At 36.9% G+C, this 22,050-nt stretch overlaps 2 protein-coding genes across 53 annotated transcripts in view; both read right to left on the bottom strand.

Annotated features, from left to right (window-relative positions):
- Positions 1-3,428: 3,428 nt before the first annotated feature.
- Positions 3,429-19,123, bottom strand: LOC129579059 (la-related protein 1). 50 transcript variants are annotated; one of them, XM_055468584.1, is made up of 17 exons: positions 18,522-19,087; positions 17,477-18,402; positions 14,083-14,438; positions 13,619-13,970; positions 13,305-13,474; positions 10,667-10,757; positions 10,436-10,575; positions 9,435-9,668; positions 8,656-9,156; positions 7,926-8,365; positions 7,553-7,827; positions 7,200-7,472; positions 6,141-7,117; positions 5,602-6,049; positions 5,224-5,521; positions 4,929-5,112; positions 3,429-4,851 (listed from the first exon to the last, which is right to left on the bottom strand). In XM_055468584.1, exons 3-17 carry the CDS (start codon positions 14,326-14,328, stop codon positions 4,522-4,524), a joined length of 4,959 nt encoding a protein of 1,652 aa, XP_055324559.1. In that variant the 5' UTR covers positions 14,329-14,438; positions 17,477-18,402; positions 18,522-19,087; the 3' UTR covers positions 3,429-4,521. The 50 variants fall into 50 exon arrangements, with proteins under 50 accessions (XP_055324559.1, XP_055324567.1, XP_055324569.1 ...); XM_055468592.1 differs by having other exon boundaries at positions 13,305-13,471; XM_055468594.1 differs by having other exon boundaries at positions 13,305-13,471; positions 17,487-18,402; positions 18,522-19,069.
- A 2,427-nt stretch (positions 19,124-21,550) lies between these two features.
- LOC129579069 (segmentation protein cap'n'collar) overlaps positions 21,551-22,050 on the bottom strand; it is an 86,771-nt gene continuing 86,271 nt past the window's right edge. For all 3 annotated transcript variants that reach the window (XM_055468648.1, XM_055468647.1, XM_055468649.1), the window contains one exon: positions 21,551-22,011. In XM_055468648.1, the coding sequence (XP_055324623.1) occupies positions 21,790-22,011 (222 nt within the window). In that variant the 3' untranslated portion in view covers positions 21,551-21,789. The remainder of the gene's footprint in view (positions 22,012-22,050) is intronic.

Below are 22,050 nucleotides of genomic sequence, written 5' to 3'. Positions count from 1 at the left end.
CTTGTATGTATGTTTGCTGTGATTAATTTTATGGTAATTAGAAATATACATGATTCGTGACAAAAGAAAGTCATACAGCACGACCGGAACGGGACACTGTGATTCATTTATACTCGAAATAGGTGTATGCAGCGTTCGGTATCATTTGTTAAATATAAAATATTATCATTAATCATGCAGCATTTTATAACATTGCACTCGCTATACTATACTCACTTACTCACTATGACATCGCGCCGAGCGCTCGCATGAAGAAGAGAGAAAGAGAGATAGGGGGAGAGAAACTCATGTACTGTACAATTGCCGGTATGTGCCTTGACTGTGAGCTGATATTTAATCATGTGCTGCCACGAAAATCTTTATCACAAACCATCGATAATCGTGGTGTTCGCTGTGAAATTCAGAGCAAATGCGCTTTTACATCGCTTACATTAACCAAAGGGACGACACGTTTTGACGAAGTCTACGGCGAACTCATGAACTATCGAAAAGTCAATACAAAATGATACGAGAGTTCGTGGCGCTGCGAGCGCTCAAATGATGTTTGCACTGAAGTGTCGTCAGCTTGACATTAACAGCACTTGCAACCGCTTTCACCAAAAAATGAAGCAGAAAAAGTAGAAGAAGAAGAGAGAAAAAACGAAACCGTTTGATTCTTATAACTATTTATTTTGAATGTTAAATTTACTCATCATAATAATTAATTAACAAACTCAATTTATTTTTTAGTTTCATCATTTTTTCAGCATTCAAATTTTTTGTCAACATTTTTTTTAACAAATGTGTCACATTCAGCCGGGCTGTTTATTTGCTAGTTATAAAATATGGTTTTGGGTGTAGGTTATCATTTTTGTTTTGTTTTATTTCGAAAATGATTCTCCAACTTAAGCTATTTTCTATTGATTTTTTGATGCCTTCCTCAAACGGATTTCAAGCATGTTTTCATCCATAAATTCAAAATGAATCTGAACACTGGATTGAAACTTAAACACAACTCAATATTAGTTTACATCCAAAAATGTTGCAGTGTATGTATAAAATAAGCGTACGCGTGAATATGGTATAAACGCATCGTGCGCAAGGAATACACGCGGTATATTTGTAGCATAGTTTTTTTATTGGTATGCATTCAACTCGAGCTAACGATAACATGGTCGTTCGATTGACGAATTGTAAGCCAACTATTTTTTTCATGGGTGCCGTAGAGATTTCACCAAATTCGCCGGTTGGCATAAAGCGAAGGGTTGTAACAGTGATATGATCGGCACATGAGCACCATCTCTACTGATTGCCATTATTGCCATGTAAATGAATAGAATGTCTACTTCTTCTTCTTCTTTTTCTCAACATCAATTGCATACGACTTATGGTAACTCTCCGTAATCATTAGAGGTGGCGCTACTTATGCGCATCAATTGACTTTTGCATTGGCTCTTATGTACTGTGCGTGCCTTTTGGCATAAAGAAACATGTTCGCTGCCCGTGAACTCGCAGATTGGTGAAGTCTTTTCGCAAACAAGGGGATTGTGTCGTATACCGGAAAAACTGAAACGTTGAAATGGGGAATGCTGCTGCACAAGAAGAAGATAAAGCCACATACGTCGAAGATCAAACGCATCTTAATTTCGAAGAGAGGGATGCCTATTTATAGCAAAGCAACGCGTCAAATCAGCGTCCAACAGGACTGAAAACAGTTTGGCATCGTGATACAGTGGCTGCAAAATGCATCTTATACAAAGGTAATATAAATTTTGATTGGCATGTAAAAACGGAACAGAAAATGTTGTTATTATACAGTGTTCTTCGTGATTTCAGGTCTTTTTGAGCTGTTCAATGGATACACTCCCGACATATTCCTACTGGATCTTGGGCTCCAAATACACTTCGATTTGTTCAATACAAACGTGATTGAGCCGCAGTAGGACGCAGCAGCATTTTAGTTTTAATTTTCATTTTTCGATTTTAATAATAAATAATTCATGTAACATTAAGTTTTTCTGCTGGGAGCTGATTTTATGCCCCTGCTAAAGTATCAACCGCTGTGTCGGCTAGAAATGAGATAATGATGAGTAATTGAAAAACTGGTTTGTTTCGTAAAAATTAGTTTTAATAAAATTAAAAAAAAACCTGAACATATAAATCTATGTGGATTCGTGCGGTTATAGAACTCCATTTCGGTAGTTATGAACATGTAACTCTAATTTTATATGTATTTGCTTTTGGTGTATGTATTTTTGTTGTTTTTTTTTTGTTGTTGCGTCTATATTAACCGAAAACGATACAATATCTCTGTGGCGTAGAAAGCAGACTGAAACATCAGAAAAAAATTCGTTTAACAGTTATTTGCACGCACTGAAGCTAAATTATGATGATTTGGTTTTTTTCTTTCGTGTCCACTTCATTTTCATCAAACCGAATCACAGAAAAAAAATTCAAATAATCGTATGTGTTCAGTGCTTGTAATGCAACAACCATTTTTAAAGGAATAATAATAATTTAAAAAGAAACAACTGCTAAATGTGATTCGGCGCTCAGAAACATCAAAAAATCGTTGTTTATGCTAGAGCAGTGAAACCGTCCAGCATTTTCGGATTTGGAAGATTATCGTTGTGAATCTTCCGGTTGGGCTGCATTTCCGGCTTATATCATACCCATCGCGACATGTGTTTTTTTTTCTTCTTCTTCATTTTATTTTCTCGTTAAACTATATTCGAATAACATATTCACTTTTAATCTATCAATCTTTTTGCATTTTTCATATAAACTTTTTCTCGTGTTTTTTTTTTTGTTGTCTTGATTTTTTTTTCTTTACAATTCACTAATTGCCAATTACTAAAAAAAACAAAAACGAATGAAAAAAAAAACATTTAATTTACGGTATTAAAATATATTAGATACTCTTGTATTATTTAAATTCTCTGCACTCGCTCGTGTTTTTTCTTCTTCTTCTCTCATATTCTTATTTAATAAGTCTATTTGATTGTTTGATTATTATTCAATATACTTCTTTTTTTTTGCTTTTCGTTACGTGAACACCTTCTCGGTTTATCGAACGTTTTTTTTTTCTTCTTTCAATTAATACGCATTGCTATAAAAGAATAAATAAAATTTTTGTTGGCATTTCTATCAAATTATTCAAAACAATGTTCATGTTAAATGCGTTTTCAATGTGTATTGTTTCCGTAAGCATCATTTAGATACAATTTGTGTTTGTTTGTTTTTTTTTGCAGTTTTCATTGAGCGACATACGGAAAAGAGAAATTTTACCATCAACTAAATCTACAGTAAAGATATTATTTTTTCTGTGTGTAACATTTGTATAATTTTTGTAGTTGTTGTTTTTGTTAATATTCCGGTGAATTTCTCATATATTGGGTGGAAAAAAAATCACCAAGGATTTGAACATGTTGAAATTAATACCAATTATGTAATGGGTTCGTATTTACTATTTCATGTTTATTGAATTAAATTTCTTGTTTCATTTGTTGAATTAATGTGTTATCCTTCACTCAATGCGCTTGTTATTGTTTTTTCTTTCTTTGTGAAATAAAGTTTGGGCCTTTCGAATAAATTTCGACAGTTTGGTTGCCATTCGGCGTGTGAACTACTGCAAGTCATAGAAATTAGATTATCGAGGTCTTTTTCAAACTTACAAAAATAAGAGCGTTACCATAATTTTTTTTTCCTAATCCATATACATTCTATATTATTACTCACAATCCTTTTTTTGTGATTTTTGTGTTTTCTTTCGTTTTAGAATATTGTGTGTATAATTTCTAAAATGTTCAATTTTTTTTCTCTGTTTTCTGCATAACCTCACAATTAAATTGTAAAATATATTTAGTATTGTTTGATTGGCTGATATATATTTTAATTTTCGCTTCATTTTTTGAGCGTGTCGCATTTAATCAGCGCCACGTCTATATTTCTATTTTTATAATTTTTTTTTTCAATAGCAAATCGCTTTTTTCTTGCATAACAACTTAAAAAAAAAGATCAATGGATGTGTTCATGTTTGTAGCATTTCATTCTAATTGAGTTCATTGGTTAGGTAAATGTAATGCATTGCTTCTTTTGACATATCAAAGCAATGGCACTGATACATGACATTGTTTCATTGTCCACATGAATATGATTTTGGTAGTTTCAATTCACTGCTTTGATTTGAAGGCTAAAATTGCAAATGCAGCTAGAAAAGAAGAAAACCGATTCAATTTCGTTCGAGCCATACAATTAAAAAAAAAAAAAGAATCCAACTTAAATCGAGGATAGGAAATGCTATTTTGTTATTGTATGTGTGTTTTTCAACTAAGAAAACGATATTTGTTTTGGCACAAGAATGCGCGCTGCATTATTCAACAATCCAAGCTAACAATCGCTGATGGTAATTTGGATTGTTAACACATTATTCTCCATTTTCATCTGTTTTTTTTTTGTGTCTCTTTTGTTAATGATCCATTCTGAGCGGATAAGCAAACACGCACACTGTGTATTGATGTGGCAGAGGAGAAGGGGCCATGTTTATTTCGTATTTGCGACAGCACCATTACCAGCAGTAACCTTTCCAAAATTGTTGGAAGATGTCGTTGCCGAATTACTGCCTGCAGTAGTGTTTGTGCCCGTATTTCCAGCACAACTCTCTTTGTCACTGCTCGCTTTTGGAATTTCGGCCAAATTCTCTTTGTTATCTTTCCTATTTTGTACTAATTTTGCATCCTTATCAGTGTTGGCATTCGATGACGTTATGTGACTATTCATGTTAAGCAAACCTTTGCGGGGTGCTGCAAAATTATGTTGCTGCGATTGTTGTTGATGCGGTGGCTCTCGGATCGTGAACGTTTGTCGTTTTTGCTATTGTCGGATAGAGAAAAGAGTGTGTTCAATGTCGACAATGACATCAGATTTGAGATGTTGGTTTATCGTCTTACCTGTTGTTGCGGATTCGATTGTGAATTCTGTTGCGGCTGGGATTGTTGCTGGATATGGTTTTGACGATTGGCTGTTTGAGGACGATTTCCAGTTGAACCGCTGCGAACACGACCACCAGGGCCCGTTTTGCGATTTTGTTGACTAGACGTTGCCGTAACTGGACGATTTCCGAACGAATCACATCTTTACAAAAACCAAGAAGAATTATTACTCAATCTTTTTTTTTCAACAAAATGTTCACGAGTAAGATAAAATGGCTAAATTGTTTGCATGTATAACATCATAACATCAAACCTTTTTCGGTTAAAATTAGCTTCATTGCGTCCCACTGTAAAATCACCACGACTTGTTTGCGAAATTGGATTTGCAACGCCTTCACTTTCTGATATGCTGCGATGGCGTCGTTTGTCCGGCGATTGCAAATTACGTACACCCTCAAGCAGTTCATTGATTTGTGGCTCCAACACGCGGAAATCTTCAATCGTTTTGAATTTCGTTAAATGTTCGGCCAAGCGTGGCTCAACGGTTAGCTTCTCTGCATTTTTATAATATTTCATGAATGCCCAGAACTTTTCAATACCATACAATTGATCTGAATGGGGAGAGGGAGTAAAACATTGAAACCAAAAATTATTGTTTATTCTGGGAAAAAGTAGGAATAATGTCACCCACTTTTTTCATAATCGGCCAAGGTTTCTTTTTGAAAATCTTCATACAAATGTGGTCGGAATTTCTTTTCCAAACCATACGAGTAGAAGCGGAACAAACATTCTAAGCCATAACGGAAACCAGATGCAGCATCTTCCAATGCGAGCTGACGAAATTCGTTGTACATATTTTTGTTGAAGTTTTCACGTAAAAAAAACGACCAAAATCGAAAGAGAGTATTCATTTCCTGTGATTGTCCGGGGCCCAAGCGTTTGCGTTCCTTCAAGCAACGGCTGTGATACTTGTGATAAGCTTGTTGCGTGAAATTATTCTCCTTAAGCAGTGCATGTGATGGATGTTGGAACATTGGCAAGCTCTGTGGAACAGACGAACCATAGCTAGATGCTGGTGAAGTGCCAGCCGAACTGCCAAAGCTCGATGTTCTTGGTCTGTGCTCGACGGTGTCCATGACCTGTTGTGAATTGAAAATTTTTAAATTAAAAAAAAAATCGAGCACATTATTTTTGGTGCAAAATGTCACAGTGAGAAATTGAAATACATACCCAACCAACGTGGCATTCAACGGGTGGATTGTACAAATGGCGTGTTTTGCGCTTCCGAGGTGTACGTGGATCAACGAATTCCTCCTTGTTAACGGCAAAGAAGCGTGCCTTCTTCGAACCGAGACCAGAGCCAGTGCTTGTATTCAGTCGCGCGCTTGAGTCATTGTCATAAGTTGGCGGAGGTGGTGGAGGTACATCAGGATTTTTCTTTGTCACTTTCGGAGCTATTTTTTCGAAATCTTCTTGCGTGATGATGTTGAGCGTTTTATAGCTGCTGCTCGGAGCTGCGTCATGTGTCCATAAATCTTCTTCGTAGTTGTGCAGACCATCATTGATAACTTGTTCCAAATCTTGGGTAATTTTGGTTCGTGATACAAAATCGCCGGTGCGATTGTAGCCATCGTGCTTTGGTGCACGATGTCTAACTTGCGTCACAATCAATATTTTGTTAATATCCCGATCTGATAGCTCATAATCGGATTCGTCGTCCGACCAATTTTCGGTGAAATTATTGGCACGTCCAATTGGGATGTCCAACTCTTCGTCGAACTGAAATTCCAAATCTTCTTTTTCAACCGATGGCGGTTGTTGTGCTGGTGGCGATGTAGCTAGTACGGTGGCCGCTGGTTGATTCGGCATTTGCTGGGCCTGTGACGCAACCGGTAACTTTGAAGCCACATTTGCCGTTGATCCACCCGATGGCTCTTTTGAACTGGTTCTCGAACGACGTTTCACTTGACGCCAAAGATCCGATTCTTCGTTCTCAGCGGATTCATTATCGTTTGAAGCCGCTTTATAATATGCATTTGCATTGGTGTTCGGGTTTGAATTTTTATTTTTATTCGAGTTCGGATTCGAATTTGCTGGGTTTTTTGAGTTAGCAACCGTACTAGACTGCTGACGGTTGCCCTCTTTTTTCTGCAGTCTAGTAGCTTCGGAGTTTTTTGGATTCGGCAAATTGGTTTCATTTGATTTTCCTGCACGTGAATAAATATTTGCGACAATAAATATCAATTTGAACCTGGATTGAATGCGTAAATTTGGTTCGAACCAACTAACCTAAAAAATCAGGAACGAATTCAGGAACATCTGGATTCAAATTTCCATCGTCAATCGCATGTTCAGCATTTGTGCTATTCGCATTATTTGGCAGTGTTTCAGACTGTATCGAAGCATTCAAAGGTATACGAAAATTTCTTGGTGTCGGCGGGGGTGGTACACATGTAAGCGTAGCGGATGCAATGATCGGTACAACTGGAATCCCATACACTGGTTGCAAGTTATTTGATGTAATGGCGACGGCGTTGACTGGTTTCGCAGCTGCAGTGGAATCTGAATGGGACAAAATGACACGCAAACAAGAAATGATTAAACAATGAAAATAAAGTGAAATGACAAATAAGATATGTTACCCAATTGGTGATGATTATGACTTTGATTTTCTTCTCCCGGTGTATGCTTTATGGGCCACTTGGTTGGATCGTTTTTAGTGCGAACCTTGAAATTTTTGAACACTTCAAGTTGATCGGACTCCTGAACAGCACCCAATACAACTTGAATTTCCGAGCTAAGTGCTTGAATGCGATGGAATGACGCGATCAATGTTATTGGCAAATAACCCTCAGCGTCCATTTTTCGGCGAATGAAGAAATCACGTTGCAGGTTTTCATCACTGAAATAATATTCACTGCATAAGGCGTGAGGTGAGAATGAAGAAAATAATGAGATTCAATTGTTGGATTCCTTCCCCGATAAAGCATGAGATTCTATGCAAAAAGTTCTTACATTTGCTTTCTGATAGCTTCTTTTAAGCTCGATGGATCCATATTTGCATATGAAGGCACACCATTGTAATAGTATGTTCCCATGTAAGGCATAAACAGTGCTGGAGCAGCTGCAGCAGCAGCAGCAGCAGCAGCAGTATTATCGGCAACCAGTTTTTTGACTAGCGAGTAATCGACGGGGAATTCGACGGCATATTCGCCATTTTGGCTGTGATGATGGCCGGATATGCGATTCACTCGAGATTTTGGTATACCACCACTACTGCGGACCGGCCCACCGGTGCGCTTGGAACTGATGGTGGCATTGCTCGAACGCGTTGATGCCGTATTGCTAACAGTGCTCGGTCGATGGGACGAATTGGCCAATGGTTTGCTAGTTGGATGGGCAGTTGTTGATGGACCACGTGTACTTGGTTGGCGATAGCGTCGACTCGGATATTTCTATGGAAAACGAAGTAAAGTAAAGTAATAAAAGTGATAAAACCAGTAAGTAGTAAGTGAACCTGTTTTGACCAATTTCACCAAAAGACAAAATATACAAAAATAGCTTATATATACGTATGCAATGTGTAAAATAAAGAAAAAGTGCCACTATCGAAATTAGAATAAAAAGTCTTCCAATTAACAAAAACGTTCGTAAAATGCGTACAACAGTGTGGTGACAGATCATAGACGAATTTATATAGATGACCTACAAAATGAATTCTGATTAAAATGTCGTATGAAATTACCGGTTTTTCCGGATGCGTTTTGGCTTCGTTTGCTTCATTGCTATTTGAATATTCGGTATCATTGTCTGTATCACGTCGATTTTTATTGCTGCTAACATTATTGTTTCGTTCTCTTGGTTCCCGTGACTCGCGTGGTTCGCGTGGCTCCCGAGATTCTCGCGTTTCTCGTGGTTTTCGAGATTTCGGTAATTCTATTGGTAATGGAACCCATTTCGATTTTCCCACAACTTTGCGATTGTTCAAATTGTTGTTGGCATTTGTCTGGTTCACTTGATTCGAAACATGGCCATTTGGAATAACACCGTTCGGTGCCGTAGTCGTTTCTTGTACGGCACTGACCGGTGTGTTCGTCGTCAACGCTGGCTGCGATGCCGTATTTTCATTGGATTGCGTCTCGTTTTGATGAGCTGATCGATTGTTGCCTACTTTTGAATGGGACGATGGCAGCGTGACGTTCACCTTATTTACATGATTATTTGATGCCGATCGATTCGAAAATTTCTGTTAAAAGGAAGACTTAGTTTTAATGCATCATATGGAAATTAGTTGAAAGGAGAGAGAAAGAGAGAAACACAAAAAATTCAAAAGATGCCTACGATTTTGACGACAAAAAAATGTCTCCTAATTCTTACATTTAATGATGATGAACGTTTGAATGGCAAATGTGAAAAAAACCCCATCAAATTTGTTAGTAAAATATCACACCGCACCACAAGTAACCAGTTAGTAGCAGTGATAGTGGCCGATTAATCTATTGTGAGTGAAAACGTGTGAATTACCGGTTTATCAGGAAGTGTTCGGGTCTCATTTGATTCTGCATTTATTTTCGTACTACTAACTACATCATTCGACGATTGTTCTGCTGGAGTGGTTGTTGATGCTGCTGTTGCTTCAGTTGCAGTTGCTGGGGTTGTTGCTGTTCCTGTAGTTGTTGCTGTTGCAGCGGCAATTGAAACTGATGGACTTCCTTTGCCTAGGGACGGCCAATCGCCAACATTTGTAAAATCACTAGCCTATACATGCGCAAAGAGAAAATGTTTGTGTCATCATTGCATATCATTCTTCTGGGTATTTCATATAGCTTAAATTCATTCGAAATCATTTGCATTTGTTCAAACATCGTCATTGTCTGTCATAATTTAAATCTCACCCCAAACCAACAGAATTTGTTGGTTGAAAGCAAAATTTCAAGTAGAATACTAAGGCTCTTGCTAATATCACAGAAAACCACGTGTTTGCTCTTGATGTCATCGTGTGAATAGAAACACAATCGAAAGCAAGCTTGAGCAACGTGTACCCATCAATACGTGTTCGGTTGCTGTCAGCCCGCAACTACATTCACAACTTAATTCGCTCAATTGACATGTGGTTTCTCGAACGTTTTCGCATATTACTTCTATCCACTGAGTTCGTTCGTTCGTTCTTTCGTTCTTTCGTCTAGATCGCATAATCAGCAGCCCTACTTCAATGCTGGAGCCGAACTTTTTCGCTTATTCGCTACCATAAATAGCTATACACGTGCACATGCATACATACACTTTCACACACACGCACACATGAACGCATGGTTCACGCAAACATAACCACGTCGTTGCGTTATCGTTTTACCGGCAATACCAAGAATGACCATGTGTGTAATGTTATCATAACCTGGATCAGTTACCGTGTGAATTCAATTTCGAAAGCAAATTGCTTCGGCTATTAAGGCTTTAAATAGACATTTTAGCCACATTTGATTTGCTGATATTTATGAGAAAATCACGTAAAACACTTCACCTACCTTTTGATTAATTTTCTTTTTATCTTTTGACGCCTTCACCACAACCGGCCCATTTTGACGTTCCGAATTTCCAGTTTTAACAGCTTTACCAACATCCTTTACATCCTTTGCATCTTTCCCATCTTTTCCATCTTTTCCATCTTGAATAATATTTAAAAAAGAGAGAACATATTCAGCGATTGAAGTGAATAATCAATGCATTTTGGTTTTCATCGGTTAAATCTAGGTTACCTTGTGCTTTGTTCGGTTTAGGTTGAGAAGAACGCTTTTCTGAAGCAGCTGGAGACACTGGTACAATTTTTGGCGACGCTGGTTTGTTTATCTGAAATTCGGAAAAATTAACAACATTTAACGCATTGCCATAAATATAGTCTCGATCACCCGATACATATGGTAACTCTGGATTCGATCCAGTTGCATAATGTCGACGCAAACACATTTTAACTATTGATCGATTGATAATCGAAAACACAAATACTTCAAATAAATTCAGGTGTTTTTATTATTATTGTTCGAATGAAATAGTCAAGTCATTTGGTTCTACAAATATCAAATTCAATCATACATTTGAAAACTGAACCAGCAGCAACAGCAAAAAAAACTAGCGAAGAAGCAACAAACACCAGCACGTTTATTCCGTCTTCGTTATTTCATAATAACCTTGGCATTTGTTTGAAAATATGTATCTATGACGAGTGAGAGAGAGAGAGAAGGACAGCGTAAATTAAAAGAATCTGCGCATATAATTTGGTTGGCGTGCAGCCCATGACAGATGTTGATGTCCATACTATTTATTTCACGTGTTATCTCATGTATGCGAGAGATGATAAAAAAATGTATGTTCGCAAATTTGCCATAAAAATGTAGCGTGCCAATCATGACACATGGATTATTAAGAACGTCATACTGTCAAATGGTTTTTGTTTAGTTTTCAAACCAGGAGCATTTAATGACTTCGCTTGAAATTGAAAGAGCTATGAATATAAATGTGACTCCAAACATTTTAGGTTGGTCATATTTGTAGCTAATTCCACAACAATATTGGCTTTTCAATTTGGTATCAAGTACAAAGTGCTTTGTTTGCTATGCCATTTTTGTCATAGTTGTTGTTTCTCTGCCTCTTTTGCGTTTTGAAATGGAATTCTTGGTTATGTATGTGTGTCTCTTCTTATTCATAATTGCGTATGCTTTGGCTCTGGCTTCGGATTTCATATTGTTGTTCGTATCGCTTTTCTTTAATTTTCGACTCATACTCGATGAATTTTATCGGCCGCGAATATTTCATCACATATTCTCATATTCTTGTTGTAGATGTTGAAGAGGCGACAAACGATTTGCTAATTAAAATGGAGAGACCCGGGTGGGTTCCTCTTGAATCTGACTTAAAATACGCCAGAAAAGTGTAAAGGCAGAGACAGAAAAAGGTGATCCAGATGGGCCCACAATATTCGAGTATACTATTTTTTTCGTTGGTCCCTGACGATTGGCTGCACAAATTTAAATTTGCTATGTGTCTTATGTCATCGCAATATATTTATATAAATGCGGACGACGAAAAATGTTGATTCGCAATACACTGCAATCGTTGAAAAGTATGGCGAGAAAATTTCTCGAGCATACACCGAGAATGAATGGCTGCGGTCGTGTTGGTGGGATAAATTTTAGTTTTGGTGAGATTTTATTTTTGGCATGAGAGAATCGCGGGATGCAGGTAAGCGGCCAATGCTGCATCATTTACACACAATTCTCAGTCAGTCGCTGCCTCTTCTTATATTCAACCAACATATCATAATATTCGATTCAAATGATATGAGCGATGCTGCCGACGACGACGACGACGACAACGAAGATGATCTTATTTGTCTGTGCGCGCGCAATAATTCGATTCGAGCGATGTGTGTATGATTTTCTATTTTAGAATTGTTCGTCGCTCTCTTTCGCTAGAGCGAGAACTCGTCTAGAGACTAAGCGGATCGCTTATCACGCATCAAACCTTTGCGTTTGCGATGCAATCAACTAATTTTGACCCACAATCAATTTAAATGTCTTCACACTCGATTCTGAATTTCACATGCAATTTTCAAGCACGAATACAGTTTTTTCGGGTTCGATTTTATCGGGCACATCTTTCTTACGCACTCGTCGTTTTTGGCTTTTGATTTGCAACATTTCCCATTTTGATTTTGACTCTGAAATTTTAAATTGATTTCGTGACATTTTTTCTCAACAGGCGATTCTCACTGTAACGTGACCTATGCGTCTCGAGAATCGACCTTAGCACAAAAAAAAAATTTCAATCGATTTCAATGAATTGAAATGAACTAATGAGAAGGATTGCAATTAAATCATATGTATGCCGTTGCTATCGATTTGGTACGTTTGAAGTACTAATTGTTATTTCTGTATCGCACTGCCTGAACGGAGCTAATGAACTACGAAACGAAGTACATTTTGTTACACATATTTAAATTCATTTAAATTAAGTGAAAACCGTATGCACATTGCATTATTTGCGACTTGCACTGTTCAAAACACATATATGGAAAATCAATACATCAATGATTCAAACTAGTTCAAACTATAATCATTTTTATTAAATATTCAATGGACAAACCGCTTTAGATACAATAAAAAGGCCGCACACGCTGTCCACTTGGCAAAAGAAGAGAAAACATTTCGATAGGAAATAATGTGGAATGCACGGAGCATGTCCTTCCCAATCGAACGTTGGTAATGTAGACACGGAAAAGGTTATATGAAAAATTGAACAAAATGCTGCGATAATAATTGGACAAAATGCAATGTGTCTTAATGCGCGGGAGCGGGTGGTTGGTTCATACGAAAATAGAAATCGAAATATGATACTCACCTTCCATGCATTCACCTTTGGCAATGGTGCTTCAACAAATTTCACAGCTCCTTCCGATGGAGTGGTGGTTGTGTTGCCAGCACTCGCCAATGCATTCGAATCCTCAGTCGAAGTGTTTGCATTGTCGGTACTGGACGAGTTTGCCTTGCTGGAAGTGCTGTTATCACCTGCTGATGTCATCGCATCGCAAAAGTGAGACAAATATAAGGCGCAAATGTGGGAAAAACAAGAACAAGAGAAGAAAACGCAAACACAATTAGCCGATTTGAATCGATTAAAAATTCTTCATGTTCCACATAAAACGATTCGCGTACCTGTTGTTGCTGTCGAATCCGAGTGAACCGCTGACTTCTCTTTGTCATCACGATGGTTATTTCCCTTTGAGCGTTTGTGTGTGGCGTCTTTGCTGCGACCATTTTCAGATCGTGGCTGTCGTTGTGATTTGTTGCTTGACTGATTCTGACGGCCAGCATTGTTAGCGCCAGCTGCAGCCGCATTTGATCCACGTTCCTTGTTCCGACGACTGTTCCGATCTTTTCGACTGTGTGAAACAACAGGAGTAAACGATGAATCATCTTCCGCATCAATCAAACTGACATCCTTATTCGAATCATCTGCATTTCCCGGAGCATTGTTATCGGCATTTGATTCTTGTGCGATTGTTTCCTGCAAAATTAGAATGCAAAATTAGAAAAGAAAAACCGGTTCGGTTGTAGCGATATATTTGTTTCTCTAGACATTTTATCAATACCCGCATTTCCAATGCAATGGACCCTACCTTGGTTTTGTCCGTTTTGTTATTGGTGTTGGATGATGGCACATTTGTAGCAGCAGCTGAATTCGTTGGAGCCGATTTCTTGGCCGTTTCGCCGGCCAAGGTCGTTTTCACATTTGATTTCTCTTTATCGTTGGCATTGTCCTTCTGAACGATGTTCGCATATGATGATGTTGCCGTTGATGTTGTCGTAGACGACACATTTTTAGTTGTCGTTTCGTCACTCGTTGCAGCTGAAGTAGCTGACATTTTGAGTCGTTTGACTGTGTTCTTCGATCGTCGATTTAGACTGAATTTGGTCCTTTGTTCCGTCTTATCGTCTAATCAGTGCTTAGGAAATAAGACTCCTGCACAAAACACTATGCAAGCCAGGTAACAAGAAAAAAGAAAGAGAAACACCATTAGCAACGATTGGGGAAACAAGATCTTTGAGATAATTGTACTAAAAGTTTTTGCTCATTTTCACTCAATATCAAACAAATCAAACTAGTTTGTTTACAAGTCATTTGTCACAAACAGTAACCATTGACGGGAAATTTTTGCGATGAAAAAAAAACAAAACCAAACACAAAAAATAACAAAAAACCAATTAACGAGAGAGGTTATGATAATGGCACACACAAAAATGAGGTTCACCGCATTCGGCAATCAATTCGGCATCGATCAACCAAAAAGCATTATGAAACTAGGCAGTGAATTGATTTTGAGTTGCATAATATTATGACTAACAGAGAGTGGCAACACTAAACACATTTTATCGTAGCAGAATGGTCGATGCACGAGCCGAGATCGAATGTTTAAAATAATGTGCTTCATTTGCATAAATTCGTATTTGTGTTTATGCATAGACCCATGCCGATTGTGCGATTTCATTTGGGCTTTTCAAGTTTATTTTTCGGTTGACTTCGAAAATGTCAAAATTATAATACAATGTATTTTATCTCGGTTTGAGAGAGATAGATAAAGAAAAAAAATCCGATTAATTCAAGACTATGCACTTACGAATGTCATTTCGCCACTTGCGGCATTTTGCCCAATTTTTCAAATGAAATAAATGTAATGAAACCGAAAAACTTATGATTGCGAACTATAGAAGAATTAACAAAAATCGAGAATATTCGACGCAGTGTAAAACAATCGATGATGTTTCGGCTGTTTTTTTCTCTTCGATTTTGAATTCAAATTATGGAATTCATGATCGGTTTCAAAGGAAATATGAGATTGCAGTGGCTGTATGCAATATAACTGATTCCAACGAGTTTCAATTTATATTTCAGTAATCTTAGACAGATCCATGTCATTTACAATCATATGTAATCAAACGAATACATGCACAGCGCACACGGCAGTAGCAGAAACAGCGACAATATATACATACACATGCACATACATACACCAGCAACTGCCAACAACACCAACACCATTGCAACAACGTTTCTGTGTACGTGTTCGACTGTCGCAAACCATGTGGTAATTGGACGACTAGACCGTAACTAGCGATGAAAGATCGAACGCCCTGAAATCCGATTGCAATTCAGAAAGAAAAAAATTGCACTCACAAGAATATTAACGAAAAGATTTATGCATTTTACAACGAACGGTAGACACAAAGTTTGACACATATTATTAGATCTATATTCTGTCAGTGTATCATTGTGCATTACGTCTCTCCCATTGTCGCACTCGCACTTGATGGATCTCACTGAACACGCAATTTGTATCAATGCCAATGTACCAATTTTTCACATTGGCCAATTTTTTTCTTCAACACTCCTGTCGGACGGAATGTCATTGGATTGGATTGGACAAGGAGTCAATAAAAGCGGTGGCATTCGATTTGGAATTGACCGTTACTATCACCGGTAATCACACTTCCACACAATGAGTCAAATCGAACATAAAATAACGACATAAATGTCAAGTGATAAGCAAAGGCATTTTTTTGATTATTCAGTTGATGTTTGATTAAACAATCTCCACACTGCCACAAGTAGATTGTAATTTTATTTATAGCTAAAAGTACATAATTTTATTTTACATACAATACGCACAATTCAGATTCAGGGCTGATTAGAACCGTTGATAGTGACGTAGTTCTACATTATTTTGCACGTGTAACGTGTAATATTTATTGACTAATGTTAGTTTGAAAGAACAGTTTTTAATCCACTTTTGCGTTCGTGAGCCGATTTTTTTTTTGCTTCTTCAACGCTTCGTTTCGTTCCACAACACTGAAATTGCCAGTCAAAAATGTTGAACGAGCTGGCCGCAACACAAACATGAAACGGAAATTGAGCACGTTGTTCTCTCTCACTCGTCACACAAACAATTCTTACTCTTTACGAAGTGCGGAATTGACAAATATTCGATTCGGTGATAAACTTAATCTGACGAGCGATAGCGACGTATTCGAATCGAAAACTATACGAAGCATATCAAAATGAAATGCAAAGGCGAATCACTAGGAACGAACATGTGTAATGTAATGAAGTAAAAGGGAGTAGAAGAGGAAAAAAAAACACACGTAAGGTTCGCCAGCAAAAAGAATGAAATGAACGTATTTGGAACTGAAAAAGTGTGAAACGAAAAGTCATAAAAAGCAAAACATCGAAACCGTCGTCAGTCTGTGTCAATGCTTAAATGTGTATAATTACTGTGATTGTTAAACACATCGAAAAGACGAATTTAAAGAAGAAAAAACGAAGAGAAAAAAATGGTCACACAATCATAAGCAGGTTATCCTATGGATTGTGTGTTGCTTCGAATGGCAACGAGATGCCATACAACGTATTGGGCCTCTTGGCGTCGCAACAGTGGTAGCGCTTATGATGCGGCAACGACAGCATGCTGTCGCACCGATTTACGAACTGTGTGTACTCGACTCTATGTGGACGGCACACCGAGAGAGCACCGAGTTCTTTTTTTCTTCTTTCCTTCTTTCTTTCTTTTTTGGTTGCTTTGGCATACGATTTGTGTGTACCATGTGTGATTGTTGTTGCCTTGTAAACACACATAGGAATCGCCCGTGTTCTTTGCGCGATTGGCCACATTTTCATCAAAACCGAACATCGAATATCGAACACCGAACCATCAAACACAAAAACAACACAATTCTACACGCCGTGCAAAATTACAACCACATACACACACACACACACACACCAAAATCACCAATACGAACGCACGGATCGAAGGCACGAACACATGCATGAAACACACACCGAGAGTGAGAGGGCGAAAGGCGCAGAGCGAGAGAGAGAGAGAGAGAGAGAGAGAGAGAGAGAGGGAGAGAGAAAAATAGATGTGTGCGACACCGTCCAAATGAAAATGAACAAAAACTTAAAAATAAATTAGTGAAAATGTATTGTATTATTGATAAATCCTTAGGAAAATTCACCTATATTTACCGAGCACAAAGCGAATTTAATGTTACTGCCGTCTCATTTAGCACGACTGAATGTTATGTGGATGACCGTGCAGAATAATATCGCAATAATCGAATAATCGTAATATTTTCGAAGGTTTTGCACACACGACGACAATGACGATGTTGGTGATTAGGATGATGATGATGACGATGACGACGGCGTGCTTTGTGGACGAGGATGGTTTGTTGGGTTTCGGATTTGTTGGAAATGTGAACACACTCAGTCCAGAACCAAATCCACGGCACAATTGATTTTTCCGTCCCCGTTCAGTTCGTGTCAATTGGTTGTGTTGTGGTCTGTCTCCTGTTCAGTACTGCCTTGATTCTCACAGTAGGGACGACAACGACGACAAGCGAACACAAAAAAAGACAACAATAAATAAACGAAGAATATAGTAGCAGCTAATGGCCTGGTGTATTGTCAAATTCGATTCATTCACTGGCACTAACACACGCTGTCCATGAGTTTAACTCAAATTCATACATCCGAAATACGACTTCGTAACATTTCAAAACAACAACAAAAATAGTAGATTTTTATTGTTCGTGCAAATTGTCAAAATATTTTTATCTCCTTTCGAATCGCAATTCTTTTACGCACAACTAATGCGCACACACAACAACACTTTGTTCACAAAATTTCACCGAAAAAATGTGTTTCACCGTCTTTGAAATGTTCTGTTGTTACTGTTTCTGTGTTTTGGTTTTGGTTTTTTTCTTATCCCCGTCAGAAAAAAAAAATTCAACTTCTTTTATATTTGCAAATTTTTCTTGATATTTATTGTCTTTGCCAAATAGTTCGTCGAATTACTCGATTTTAACTGAGCAATCCAATGGGGAAAAAACACATACACGATTCTTGTTATAACCAACAAAAAAAAAATAATAGAACCAAACTGTGAAAGAAAAAGTAGTAGTGAGCTGCTACTGCTACTGCTGCTAAAGGGAAAAATATAGAAGATCAGAGCAACTATTTTTCCTTCACACTTCGACGAAATTTTTCGTTTCTATTTACAGTGCTGTGCCTCCTGTCGACAGTAATCCACTGTGATTTTTCACCAATTTAACAATTTCACCAATGTATGCACTTTGTTTATCAAAATGTTTTTCAAAATTTATGCTATATACATTTTTATTCGCAAAATTTCTTGACGCATATTTCAAAAGTCGTCAACAACAACGTGGTTATGATGTTCAAAGGAATATTTCAAAAGAAAAAATGTGACTGATTGAATTTATTTTGTCTGTTATGTTTGCCATAGTGTTTCATTGCTTCGAAGCACTATCTCCGGTGACTTGGTAGTTTGTTTTTGTTCGGCTGTCAACGGTTGGCAACACTGCACATTGACGGTTTCGACGAACACACGTACATTGATTTTCTTCGTATTGTTGTCTTTCATCTGGTCCAACAAATCACTATTGATAATTCATTTGTCATTTTTCATTGAAAGTCTGCTGGCCCAAATCATTGCACATTATCGACAATAGTTCATTGATGTGGATGGCCGTTTGAACGCAACTTATCTGGATCGATAAATATGTGAACTGTAAGTGTGCATTTGCTATCTGTCAAATGCTCTCAATGTACTTGCTAACCATTTATGGCCAACCGGATGTTTTTCAAAAAACAAAAAAAAAGTTTCTTTCAGGAACATAACACAATCGCTTATGTGTCAAAGTCTTATGCTCAGAATTCTTGACTATACAACAGATGGCTCTGGCACTATGTGGCGAAAAGAACGTGTTTGCGAAGTTTTTTTTTATTTGCGTAGCAAATTCTTGTCCAAATTCTCATTGTTCAAAGCCATAACATAAAACGGACTATATTTTTGGTATTGAATATTATTTTGTGGTCTACAATCACATTGAATTTATCGTCCATTGATATCGATTCGAATGATAATCGAATTGTCATCCATCAACTGAAATAAACGTAGTGAGGATAAATGAAATAGCGGTGTCGTTGATAACAATGTGTGTAACCACATGAATGTCAACACGTTGTATTTGTTATTGTTGTTTGTGGTCTTATTTTTGTTTAAAAGTCCGACTTCCGTTTGATCATATCTGCAGATATTATGGGAATCTTTGACAGAATTGTCATATGTTGCGTAATAATATTGGAATTTGGATGCACTTCTTTTTGGCTCTGCTTCCAAATGCTTTAACCTTTGAATTTTCCACTTTGAATGCATTAATCCATGATAATGAAAATGAATACAACACACATGAAAACGCATAGAGAAATGAAATACCTTTGGTTTATGATTTTTAAAGTCACATTTTTATTCAGATTTTGTTTTATTTGTATTTGTATTTCGTCGTAAGTTAGTTTTTCTGCATTTTATATGTGTATCTATGTATGCTCACTTATCGTAATTTTTTTTTTCATTATAGTAGAATCGTTACATTAAATTAATAAATATATACAATGCAGCTGAAAAAGAAAACATTTCGATAAAAAACACCTACTTACAATTAAAAATGTGTGTGTGTTTTTTTTAAATTTTGCTTTGTTTCTTTTTTTTTGTTATTTGTATGTTTTTTTTACTCGTTTCATGGTTTTAATAAAACAAAAAAATATACAAAAAAAAAACTAAATGAACTAAATAAACTATCACCATTTTGTTCTTCCACACAACGATTCCCAAACCAAACTTAATTTCACTTTAAATCGAATCGAAACAATTGAATCGAAGGCGTCGGTTAGTTTTTTGTGCCAGAGTTATTTTCTTTTTTGATTTTCCCGTAATTTGAAATGAAAATTTGGAATAAGTTTTTTTCTTCATCGAATCGGTTATTGCTTCATATGCAGAAGAAAAATTTGTTTGTTTTATGCTAGTAGGATCAAAGAAAAGATCATATGGTAAATATATATATATTTGTATTTACATTAAATTACTGTTTGTTTTCCGACTCAAAATGTTTGGTTGTTTCGTTTATCTCATCAACTCGAAAAATCTTGAACATTGGCAATGGAATATGGTTGACATTAGCCCATTGGTTCAAAAAGTGCGAGAACTATTTCTCCATTTTTATGCAGAAAAAACTTAAAAACTATCATTATCTGGCTATAATCGATACCATAATATAAACTTAAATGTAACTTCTATGGATACAGTTTTTTTTTTTCAAATAATTTTTTTTAGAACTCAATTTTTTCAGCTTTTAGCTTTTGAAACAAAATTGAACTTTTTTTTCTTTAATTTTTTGATTTATTCCTTATGGTGGCATTTTCTATTTTATTTGAACTGAATGCCTTTTGGAAAAAAAATGTGTGTTGATGAATGGATACTCTTGATTTTTTTTTTGTAAATACGTCTTCGTTTGAAGATAATAAAATTTGAGTCAATAGCTCACTCGGTTCAACAAGAGTGGGGTTGTTTTTTTTTTCTCTGTTTAGAAAATGTTGTTATTATAGCCGCTGATTGTCACTTCCAATGACGAACGAGCTGCTACGTTCACTGAATGGCTCACTCAAACAGTAAATTATATCGTTAAATGGTAACATTTTTAAATGCTTTGATTAAGTGATTTTAAAGGAAAATATAATTAAGAAACCAGCGGTAGCGGTGACAAATAAAAAAGAAATTGCCCACCTAAAATGACTTTTCCGTTTGCATGTTACTCAATTATAAATCTACGTTTAAATTTGATGACCCGGCTTCCAATTTGTTTTGCGTAACTCTAAAGCATTGAGGCGCATTTGTTTTGGATTCGATAAAATTACCTGGCATTTGGCCACGGTTCCCTTTTTCACCGGCAATAATCAAGTGTGTGCTTTATTATCCGATACACGCATATAGGTATTTCTTCATTTTGAACAAATTGAATTCAACACATCTTGAAAATGAAGCCACGCCAGAGCTTAAGTTAATAAGTAAATACATTGATAGAATATCTTAGCCAAATGGCTGCTACAGCTATTTTCGCTTGATTTGGTTTTCGGTTGGAGCAATCTGATGTGCACTCAACACAACTCACACACACTCTCATACGTACACCCTTTTTCATCCCACCGCTTTTTTTCTTCTTTACATATAGTTTTTGTTTTGTTGTTGTTTTTTTTGCTTTTTTTATACAATAAATTTTGTTTCTATTATTTAGTTAACAAAATAAAGTTTTTGATGAATCTTTCTGCTTAGTCAATATCTGTGTGATGTTGAACGAGAGCCTGCTTCGTTTAAATGTGTATACGGGTAGAAAGAAGACTCCCAATTCGCATCAGATATTGATTAAAGAGCAAGAGTACATTCTCGTGTACGAATGACGAGTCCGCGGTTTCAGTGGTGTGGATTGTGGTGATGACTGATATGGTGAGTCGAATTGGTCTGTTGCTGTTGCTGCTGTTGATTCGGCTGTGGTTGTTGGGTCTGTTGCATTTGCACATTCACCTGATTTGTATTGCGATTTTCACGGCGCAAAAGATGAACACCGCCATCGGCTGACTGTTGTAGATTGTATTCATTGGGCGAATATGGATTACCTTGTGGATCACGTAGATTCTGTAAAAGTCAAACGAATCATTAGATCATTTTGTCCAA

The sequence above is a fragment of the Sitodiplosis mosellana genome, unplaced genomic scaffold (assembly GCF_009176505.1).
Source record: "Sitodiplosis mosellana isolate CC-2019 unplaced genomic scaffold, AAFC_SMos_1.0 Smas_scaffold_6226, whole genome shotgun sequence".
In the NCBI taxonomy this organism is placed as follows: domain Eukaryota; kingdom Metazoa; phylum Arthropoda; class Insecta; order Diptera; family Cecidomyiidae; genus Sitodiplosis; species Sitodiplosis mosellana.
Note: the sequence above shows the minus strand (reverse complement) of the source record. Positions and strands in the feature narration are given on the sequence as shown.